At 36.3% G+C, this 11,453-nt stretch overlaps 1 protein-coding gene across 1 annotated transcript in view; it reads left to right on the forward strand.

Moving 5' to 3' along the window:
- LOC120534180 (ubiquitin-conjugating enzyme E2 N) overlaps nucleotides 1-9,017 on the forward strand; it is a 33,107-nt gene extending 24,090 nt beyond the window's left edge. The window contains exons 3-4 of the mRNA XM_039761538.1: nucleotides 6,080-6,220; nucleotides 7,858-9,017. Coding sequence (XP_039617472.1) covers nucleotides 6,080-6,220; nucleotides 7,858-7,898 — 182 coding nt within the window. The 3' untranslated portion in view covers nucleotides 7,899-9,017. The remainder of the gene's footprint in view (nucleotides 1-6,079; nucleotides 6,221-7,857) is intronic.
- The last annotated feature ends 2,436 nt before the right edge of the window (nucleotides 9,018-11,453 follow it).

Here is an 11,453-nt window from a genome sequence, read left to right on the forward strand (position 1 = left end):
TAAACAGTGGCTGAACTTTTCAATTTATACTCTATCACAGCCTTTGATGCGGTGATTGTGTCTTTGCTTGAAATTATGTGTGTATGTATGTCCGTCCTGTTGCCGTCACAGGTTCAACTAATAAAAGCACATCCCAATGATCAATGACAAGTTTATCAAGATGGTATTAGAACGAGTAGGATGGAGATGGTCTGTGAGGATGTAAAAAGTTCAGTCTCAACTTTTTAGTGCTGGGCATAAATTCTTGAACTCATCCTAGTTACTGTACCTTTATCTCCAGATGTTGAGGGTCCAGCAGTAGGTTCAGGATCGGGAGGGTCTGCTATATCACTAATGGTAGAGTCAAACTGACAGATCTGTTTGTTCTCGGGTGTGAGTTTTGACAGTCTCATACAGCAGTTTCAACAGATGTTCTGACCTGACCTTAAATTGAGACTTGAGTGATCCTGTATTGCTGTCTCAGGCACATCTCCTCTTGAGATGGCATTGAAAGGGTCACAACAAGATTTCTGGTTGAGTCTTAAGCAACTGCTCTATTAAAGACATTCAGAAAAAGCAATTCTTTTATCTCCATTAGGTAAATGACAGCATCTGCTATTGATTGATTACACCTGACTGATTTGTACATCTCACTCCCCTCTGATTAATTGAAGGCGGAGCATTGGCATTAGCCACATTGAAATGGAGCAGTTTCATAGCAGCCATTTTGACATGAAAAATTATGGCAAGCGCAGCTGTCACTAATAACATTACTGAAGCTTCTGCTCAATTTCAGTGTATCATAATTGGAGCCTTAATTAATGTAATGGCTTACACCTGTGCTTACAATACTGTGTCATGTCAATATGGCTGCTATGAAAAAGGCCCATTAGTGATATAAAGCCATGTGATGCCACCTATAAGTAAGGATAGCTCAGCAAATTGTGTCACAGATTGGGTATGTCTTTAAAATCCCCATGCCACAGATGAGGAAAGCTGACTGTGATGTGACAGCACGTAACTGGCTTGGGGCTGCCAACATTGATGTGGATGGTAGCTGTCTGTTGAGACAAACAAATCCCTCCCTCCATCAGAAGCAGCTCGTGGGGCCACACAGTATAAGGCTAATAAACAGTAACTGATGCTTCCTATGTTCTGTCTGTGACACAAGTCAGTCCTGTGGTGTCCTCTCCAGTTGTGTCAGATTGGTACTAAAATTTTGACTTTGATATGGGTATAAACTTTTGGACCACAGTATCTGTGGCTAAAAAGAGACACATGCCTTTGGGAGCCCATTATAGTGAGTAGAAGCATGACCCCCTTCCCCACCAAATCCCCTCTATCTTCCACCCAATAGCTTCATCCCCAGATACTCCGCCTCCAATCCCTCCACATCAGTGGAAACCTTCAGAACCGTATATAACTCGCTTATCTAGACTTGTGGTAAAAAAAAAAAAATAAACTGTACAACATCGGTAACCTGATGAACCACTGTTGTTAGTAGTAGTGATATTTCTGCCTGGCAGATAATTTACCTGTAGATAAATTGAAAAACTACAGACCCAACTGTCATGACACTCACACTGCTTGTTCTAAGTAATTGACTCATTCATTGAAAGGGGAACTTTCAAAATAATAATTAATTAACCTGTGAAAAAAAACAGGTGTCATTAATTATGCTTTATTATGGAGAAAGGGAAGCAAATGTTTTACACATTGTTATAAAATATATTTCCTTCTGAACTGCTAAGTAAAATGGGCCATTCCAAGCATTTTCAGAGGAATAACGCAAGTTGATTAAAATGTTGATTGGATAGGAGAATATGTATAAACAAGTGCAACAAATTATAGGATGCTCAGCTAAACAGATCTCACATGCTTTAAAATGGGAACAAAACGGCAAAACACACCATTGAAAGCAAGCAACTAATAGAATGGTAAAGATTCAGTCAGTGATGACCTTCAGAAAGATCAAAGATAGTGTAAAATTACGTGCATGTACTTCACAGTCAGACATTTGATCAAAGCTATCATGAAGAACACCTCATAACGTATAATTGTTGAATAAAATGGCATATGCAGAATCTGTTCAAATTTGCCAAGGAGCAACTTGATTGGTCCGAACAAAAATGATATAACTTTCTGTGGACTGACAAGAGTAAAATAGTTCTTTTCGGGTCGAGTGGTCATCAACAAGTACATCAGATGAACCCCCAAACAGAGTACTGAAGCCAGTGAAGCATGGTTGTGCAAAAATGATGGTATGGGGTTGTTTATCATACTATAGTGTTGGGCCTATTTATTGTATGCCACTGGTCATGGATCCGTTTCAATACATCATAATACCTGAAGAGATTATGTTGCTGTATGCCAAAGAGGAAATGCCCCTGAAATGGGTATTTTAACAAGACAACCTCAAACACATGAGTAAGCAAGCAACATCTTGGTTTCTGACTAAAAGGATTGAGGTAATGAAGTGACCCACTCAATTCCCTGACCTCATCTCCATTGAAAACTTGTGGGAGACATTAAAAATGCAATTTTTGGAGCAAAACCAAAAAATTCACAGGGACTTATAGAACTTGAGTTTAAAGAGAAAAAGGTCAACACTATTTTTTATCAGATTAATACTCATTTTCTTTGTTTCCTGTAAAAGAATAATGCAGACTTGATAAAATTTGTTAAAGCTTTGATATAGAATTGAATGTGTAATGTTTCCACTACATTTGAAATAAAAGCTATTAAAAATATTTCACTTTATTCACTTTAACACTTTTTTTTAATTAACACAACTGTATGTGTTAAAATACTCACATTAAACTCAATTATAAATTACTCACCAGACACTACTTACTGGATATATGCAGAGTTTTCAGTTTTTAATAACAGAATAAAAAATTAAATTATTCCTCAGGCCTAGGAGCTCATATACTAGAAAGTTAAACTGTGTTCCTGACATCCTAATTCTTAATAAATCCAATTTTAAAATCCTTTATAAAAGTTGTGTCCTGCTCCCTATCATTGATGCATCTGGAACCAAATCCTTCCGCTTTTATCCTTTGCATATGCTCTCATGTTTCTTTCCCTTGGGATCTTCTGTATCCTGCTCTTCCTCTTACTTGACTATCAAGATTCCACTGCTGTTTCAAACTGTAAACCTTTTAGAGCTTTCCTCTCAGAAATGCCTTGCTGCTAAACATCTATTGCATTTACACTAGAAATCCCCTGAGTTTGTCACAAGTGATTATTGGGTATCTTCATTTTGCAGTATGTTGCAAATCAAGTTACCTTTGTCTCAGATTGCCAAAGCATCCACAGAGACCATTAAGGCCTGGTCTACCACTTGTTCAGTCCTCTAAATCATGGATTTTTGCCGCCCCTTTAATTTTTTCTCACTCAGACCTGCCTACTGAGGCTTTACCATCCTTGTTAGAGCGTTCTATTATTACTTTGTATTTTAGCCCCTTTGTTTTATTCCTCAACTCTTTGGCAGTTTAGTTAGGGTGTTGGATTTGTTGCATGTATTCTCTACAGTTGTGTCGTATAATGTTAAATAAGCAATTGATCACAAAAAGACAAAAGAAATCAGTAATACGGTGCCATTAATAGCACACTTAATGAACCATTAGACATGTATTGTAAAAGTAAAAAGGCAGCAATAGTGATGTCAGTAGTCATTAATGTTCTGGTGAGGGAGATGGAATGCATGTACCAAATACATTAAGAGGAAGAGTTGCCAAGTTCACTGGATTCCATCATTTCTCGATTGTTGACGTGTTCTGATTTTTTTCCATTGTAATGTAAGCACCCGAATAGTTAGTTGCTTGTATATTTTGCTGACCATAGAGGAAGATAAATGTTAACACATACTGTAGATCACATTTTTAAGCCATTCTTTATTAATGCAGTTAAGTAGCTTCAGCTTTGCAGTTCTTGGAATAGCTTTTCAAGCTTCTTCATAATTTTGTTTTAATTTTTTTTGTTATGGAAATGATGTACAAACTAAAATAAGAACAGCATGTGCCATCTAGCTACAAAGTGGCTATCCATATTTATTGGCATTGTAACCCAGAACAAGATGCCTTATGTTTCAAAACAGGGTACTAAGTCAGATTCTTAGTAAATATGAATTCTCACGATGGAGAAGAAAAATGTAATGTAGAGTAAAAGATGTTTTTGTGGGACATTTAGACAAGACTAGTGCTGGGAGGTATACCGTTACATACCGAAAACCATTTTTTATTTTTGTTATGATATGCATTTTTCTTATAACGCAATACCGGTTTAAATAGCCTAAACAATGTTCGGAACGTGGCGCAGCATGAAACTGTTTAAGGAGGCTACACGGCTAAACATGCATGCCACAGAGTACATGTGTTAGTGGAGCTTTTGAGCGGTGAAAATGGACAGCAAACATTCCTAAACTGAACGATGCAGTTGAATATGATGACACAGAAGAACTTTTTCCAAAAAAAGGAGTTGTGTCTGTTGTCTGGAGATATTTTGGTTTTAGAAGGTTGGATGTGGACCAAACAACTATTTACTGCAAATGGAGGCAGCATCACAAGCAATTTGCTGCACCATCTTAGCTGCACAGATGCTTTGGAGTACCATGAATGTATGGAACCAAGATTGGCACCCTCCATGTTCTCAGGTAAAACTGAAAAAGCTAGAGGACACTCGAGTCAGACGTCGCTTGTAGACACGTTTGCTAGAGGTACTGCCTGCGACAGAAAAAGCAAGCGGTGGATCGAGATAACCAACGCCATTACAATCCATATAGCTAACGTGTCAGTGGACAGAGGTTGTTAACATTAACAGAAAGTATAGTTGGTTTACAAAAAATATTCACTATTCCTTTTCTAAGATATGTTCAGTGCAATACAACTTTTGACAAGCACCCTGGATATTTTACTAAATCTAAATGCTTCTTTGGATGGTTGAAAATATGTTGTCAAAATTATAGTTTAAGTTGTTTGCAAAATGTGTTCAATAAAAAGGAGTGCAACTGTAATGCAGTGTGATTCCTTCTCTTCATTAGTGCCCCCCTCCTTGAAACTATCACTTTATGGGGACATGCAAACCTGTATTAATACATATTAAAATTTTTTTGTACAATGTAAAATACTCATGACAGTGGAATAGTTTATTCTTAGCTAGTCTACTGCAGTAATTGCAATGGAAAATGTGGTTAACATCCACTCATGCATGGGAAAAAAATACCGTTGAATACCATGAAACCGGAATAATTTTGAAAAATACTGTAATATAGAATTTTGATCATACCGCCCAGGACTAGACAAGACTAAATTAAAACTTAAGTTTAGCCAAAATCTTATGTCTTGTTTATTCTGTTTGTTTGACCTGTTGAGAAGCACTCTGCTCAAACACATTTTGCTTATTTTACCTAGTGAACATGTGATAGTTTAGTAAGTGATCAATTGACTTAATTAACAACTTTCATAGTAGTCTTCTTGCTAGTGTTGTAACTTTGATGGAAACAAGCTTGAAAGCGCCCAGAATTCTTAACCCAAATTCAAATGTATGCATTGAAAACTATTGTACTGAATTTCATTTAAATATTCAAACTGTCACTTTTGGTTTGGATGATAGCTCTGGAGTGTAGTGATCCATTAAAAAATGAGCTGTTTATTAAACACTGATATTGTCAGAAATATTATAATTGGAGTTGCATTTCTAACAAACATCTGACATGTGTGTATCTGTGCACATGGTTATTTTTTATAATTGGAGAATCATTTGTCTTTGTGGTTTAATACTTATTTTAGAATATGTGTTTATCTTACAAAATGTGAAAAATTTGTATTTAAAATAGTTTAAACTGTACAGGTCAATTATTTAGATTTTAAGGCAAAACTTTTTTGCTGCTGTAACAAGATGTTTTTACTTTTTGTTTTTTTAAATTAACAACTTAAAACTAACAGGATTAATACCACAGGTATATTGTCTTTTTGTTAATTATTTTTTCCTTAAGATATAAAAAAGGTGTTAACTGACTGAAAACTGGAGCAGCATTTGATTCAAAAATACCATTTTAGCAGATAATCTGCTCTACATTGCGTTATTTCTCCAATTGTAGATAAGTGGTCCCCAGCCTTGCAGATCCGTACAGTCCTGCTATCAATCCAGGCTTTATTAAGTGCTCCCAATCCAGATGATCCATTAGCAAATGATGTAGCGGAGCAGTGGAAGACCAACGAAGCTCAAGCCATAGAAACAGGTATAGTTATTTCGTGTTCAGAAATGAATAGCTTGATAATCTTTTAAGATTTATTCTGTTAGATACCCAATATGGAAGACACTAGGTCAAATAGAAAATGTTAAATTTGGTTAGATGCAAAAATTACTTTGGCAGCTCTCCCAATTAATACATAAATGTCTCCTTTGTGACACATTAGCATATGCAGTTTTCCCTAATTTTGTAAAAATAATTTATAACCACCCTCCCTGAGACTTTCAAAGGAAAGCTCCAAAATGAAGACAGAACAGAACACAAAGATGACAATACAGACATACAAGTATTGGAAAGGACCATTTTGTGATCTTGTGTTTTCATGGGACAGTGGTGACGAAGATTGATGTCTCTGTGTAACCTGTTCAGGTTCTGGGCCTCAATTACATACAAAATATGTCACAAAACTTACATTATTCTTAGTAAAATTTAAGCTTTTCAGATGGTTTGTGCGGTGATCTTCCAGTTCTGGTTTTCTAGATGTGTATAATGGCACTGAACACTCCAGGACCCACGAAAGACATTAATATGAAATGTTAGCACTCGTGCATTAAGGAAATCTGTGCCTCTTGTAGTGTGTGTGTGTGTGTGTGTGGTTTGTTTTATTTTGAACAGAATATTGTGAACAGTTATGTTGTGATTATATAGTGATAACTGTCAGTCTGGAACAGATCTTTTATGTTTGACATCACATATATTATTGATTTAATCATATATTTTCTCTTATGAGGAGAGAGTGATGCAAACAGGGTTGTGGCCATTAATAAATGGTTGAGAATGCATGTTAAATTCCAATTCACTACCTGGATTTAGAATAGAAATGAAATTGTACCCAGCTGTAAGAAAACACTAGATTCCATCAAATTCTATTTCAAAGAGAGGTTATTTTGACTTGACAATATTTATGTGAAACATGAATCAAATAAGACTGTTAAAATCTAATAATATAAAAAAATTACATATATTAAGGCAAAATGATGAGCAATTTATTAAGATTTGAGGCACCATGTATTGCAGTATGGCAGTTTAACATTTCTACTGTTATATGTGGTACCTTATATTTATAAAGGTCTAACTTAAATTTTTTGTTTCCCCCATATATTTAGTGTTCTACTTGTAATTCTTTCCTGTTAGAAACAGTACAGTCATTCCATAACATGGCACAGATCTCAATATCATACCACTCTTCCCATATTCATCAACCGTTAATTTAAAATTCTGATTTTTATTTACTTTACTTTATATCAGTTATTCTTAATATATCCAATTCCACCTGAAAGGAACCTTAAACATTTTTTAATATTCAATTTTTTAAGATGGATATATCACTGCATCTAACCTCAGATATGTGATTGTAAAAAAAAAAAAGTTAATGCTCAGAATTTATTGAATTAAATTCAGCTTATTTATTGGGAACATCGAGCATGAGATGGCACGTTTAAGTGATAAATGACTAGAGGTGTTGAATGTTTCTGCGCAACTAGTTAGTCGACTTGCATCCTGTTTTTAAGTGAAAAGTGTGTGTCCGTCTTGAAGAAAATGTAGATAATGTGAATGACTTGTAACATGGTGTCAGTGTTGGCTGTTTGTTCTTTGTTGCTAACTTGATCCTTTGTGTTTTTCAGCTAGAGCATGGACTAGGCTATATGCTGTCAACAATATTTAAACAGAATCCCAAGTCAAGTGTGAAAACGTCTCCTTCTGTTCTGCCAAGATCTCTTCATTCTTCGTTTGCATTTAAGGACAGTCTTAGGGGGATAAAAACTAAAGAAAATTTAACCAACCAGACAACATCAGTCCTTTGGTGATTTAAATGCACATTAGCAAAAATTTGTCTTGTCCTTATTCATTTTACAGTGCATGAGCAGAGGCAAGAAAGTACACCACTTGTAATTTTATTGATTTTTTTTTTTTTAAATAATTGTTTTTTTTTTTTTTTCTCTCTCTCTGAAATGTTGTCCTGCCTCTGCCTTAATTTGCATATAACTGGTATTGTCTGACTGCACAAGCACTGTGAGTGAAGGTAGGCAGAGTTGACCACGGGCACAGTGTTGTTTTAAGTTGCTTTTTTTGTTTTGATAATGCTAATGGAGTTGTTATACAGCTAACTTGAACATGTTAGGTTTTGCCCTTTAGCCAGGTCTGGTTAACCTTTTAGGAGCTATACATTGGAATCCTTGAATTTAAAATAATGACAAACAAGATAAAGGAAAGAAAAGCTTGGCTTTAAAAATCCATTCAAAAAGAAAAGCCATCAGTATCAATTTTGTGACTGCTGTTGAGTGTAGATCTTGCAAACGGCTTGTGACTTTTGTATGGCTTGTCTGGGGGGGAAAAAATCCTGTAAATCTTATGTTTTAGTAAAATATTTTTGTTGTTATGCTATTTGGTCTTAGTATTTTATTTTGCCTGCTGAATTCATTCTTAACTGTCATTGCTATACAATTTGGTTCTAAAGGCCATAATATAAGTTGGAAATGCGTAGCACATCACAGATGGATTTTCTTATTTTATTTACTATAAAATTTGAAGCTACAAATTTAAAATGTCAGCAATACCTGGAAAGATCTATAATGAGACTGATGTTATCTAAAGCCTTTCTCCATGTGTAAAGGACGTTGCTACTATCTTGACTGGTGCAGGAAAAGGATGTAAGAAGTTAATGATTGTAAATTCATACATTTCTATCCATACAGGAGATAACTGTTTCCTACTGTTATGAGTAAAGCATCAATCCACCTTCATATTTTTGTTCTTTCTGTAAATAAACTGTTGATTAATAATAGGTATTGTTACTCTGTCTTTCTGGGATTTCAGGGTTGAGTGTTTGTGTATTATTTTGCAGTCTATCAATGTAATACATGTTGGATTACAAAAAACAATTGAATTCCACACCCAATTGCGCCTTATTTGTTTCTAAAATTGTGCCAGCTTTAATAGTGTCATGTAGCAGATCTCTATAGTTCCATCATGCACTGAGCAAGACCACAAGTAAGTGTCTGAGTAGCAGGAGCACCCGCATGCTTACTGTTTAATAATAATGTGATGACAGAGGAATGCAAGCTTTTTAAAGGGTGAAGAATACTTGCATCTAACATGTTATGTAAGATGTCTGGATGACTCCGTGTTTGAATTGTGAATGTGAGGTTTCAATTAACTGACATTGAGTGGGCCACAGAAGTAACTGATGTCTTCTTAACACTACACCTAAATAGTGAGGAGCAAATGCCTCGAGTTCAGAGAAGTCATGGAAGTTTCTGTAAATTTCGCAGAATTCAGCGAAATGCAATGGGTAAGGACTAGCTGAACTAGATTTGACTGGCGCAATCATCTTTAACGGGTCCCTGAGGGCCTGGGAAGCTTATTGTAGCAAAAAAGGCAACCTGAGCTGTGCGGCTGCGGTGCCAACTACTGCACCTCAGTGAGAGTAAAGAAAAAATGGTGTCAGAAACACACAATCATATATTTCATCAAAACAAAGAGGAAATGCAGAAATCATAGTCAAAAGTCAGAAAAAATACGTCTTGTAAAGGCAGAAAATTGAAAGTGGCAAGTCATGGTTGAAGTAGCTGGTTTGTTCTATTATTTGAGGTTGTGCAGAAGGCTCTCCAAAGTGTCTTTGCTGATTCCTTTGCACTTCTATCAAAAAGAAGTGTCTTATAAACAGTAATATATCTTTTGTGGTTTAACGTCAGGGTCCTTCAACGTTTGTTTCTTTATCTCGTGGCTAATTATGCATGAATAGGGCACGTCCTCCTCTTATAATGACGTGGAACTTGAAGATCGGCCTGCACATTGGTGACACATTTATGCTGTATATGTTCCATACAAATGACATTTTGTGAACTTGCATTATTTACTTATTTGTTCTACCACAAAGTCCCACAGAGTCTGTAATGCAAATAATCAGCCTGTTTTACTAATATGGGTGTTGGAGGTGTTCAGTGTTGACTGATACTAGCCTTGCAAAGCATTATGGGGTGATGGGTAGAAAAGTTTTCCTAAACCAGCCAAATTATCAGTAAATATTCTGACCACAAGGGCAAATTTGCAGTGAATAATGCTCTGGTGAAATTCACTTATCACTCGCTACACGTGAACGAAATCCCGCCATGGATTTTAATTAAATTACATGGAGAGTATACAGAGGTTAAGAGTACAAATAGAGGGGCGTCCATTACAAGATATGGCAGCACTTGTCGTCATGCATCTTTAATTCAAGATCACTTATGTACACTATGGCCAAAACTGACCTTCACACCTACAGTATATGAGCTTTTGGGACATCCTATTCCAAACCCACGGGCATTTGGTAGGTTGGGTACTGATGCTGGATGAGAAGACCTGGCTCAGTGGTCATTCCAATTCATCCCAAAGGTGCTCAATAGGACTGAGGTCAGGGGTCCATGCAGGCCATTCAAGTTCCCCCAAAGTGTTTCTGTGGTTTATTTTCAGCATTTGCTATCCAACTGGTAGGTGGGTTTTCCATGTGCAGAAACTCTGGAGCCCTCAACTGTGTTGGCTTTGTGATGAAAAGAACACGGCAGACTTGGTGCGCAGAAGTTTCATGTAAACCAAGATAGGAAGATTGGATCTGTACCTTTACTGTACTGATGATTTTTTACTTGCCCATGTGTAAAGAAATCCTTGGAAAGGTAGTAAACAAGTTAGTATAAAAACTTGTTCTGCCCAACATTAACAAAATTCCAAAAAGCAACTGTAAAGTTGTCAACTCTTTAAATGTCTGATGACTCGGTATAATAAACTAAATCAAGTGACTTTTGTTTAGCTTGGTGGTCAGTAGTCAGGAGTTAATGAAGCTTTAGTGATGTGTGTATCCCATCCCCATGATGGCTTTATCATTAAGCTGAACTGGTGGCACCTCTGATTCAGAGGCTCGGCTTTGCCCGCTTTAAGGAAGGTCCATGGGTGGTGCGCAGCATGTGATATCATCTGATCCTCCACTTGTACACGGCTCTGCTACAGTTGGGCCGTCGGCACACACCACGCAGTTTAAACGCTCCTTCATTTGAAACTGGAGCACAATTTATACACCATTCCAAACACAGTCCATAAGATAGAAATTTTCAAAGCTGCTTTATTGTCCTGCAAACCAATAAAAAAACCACTTATTTTGTAGCTTGAAATGGCTTTACAAAGTGTGTGTGGAGATAGTGATGTTAATAGAGTAGAATATGCAAGAAAAAGCCTCATTAACCTC

This window comes from Polypterus senegalus, chromosome 8 (assembly GCF_016835505.1).
Source record: "Polypterus senegalus isolate Bchr_013 chromosome 8, ASM1683550v1, whole genome shotgun sequence".
In the NCBI taxonomy this organism is placed as follows: Eukaryota; Metazoa; Chordata; class Cladistia; order Polypteriformes; family Polypteridae; genus Polypterus; species Polypterus senegalus.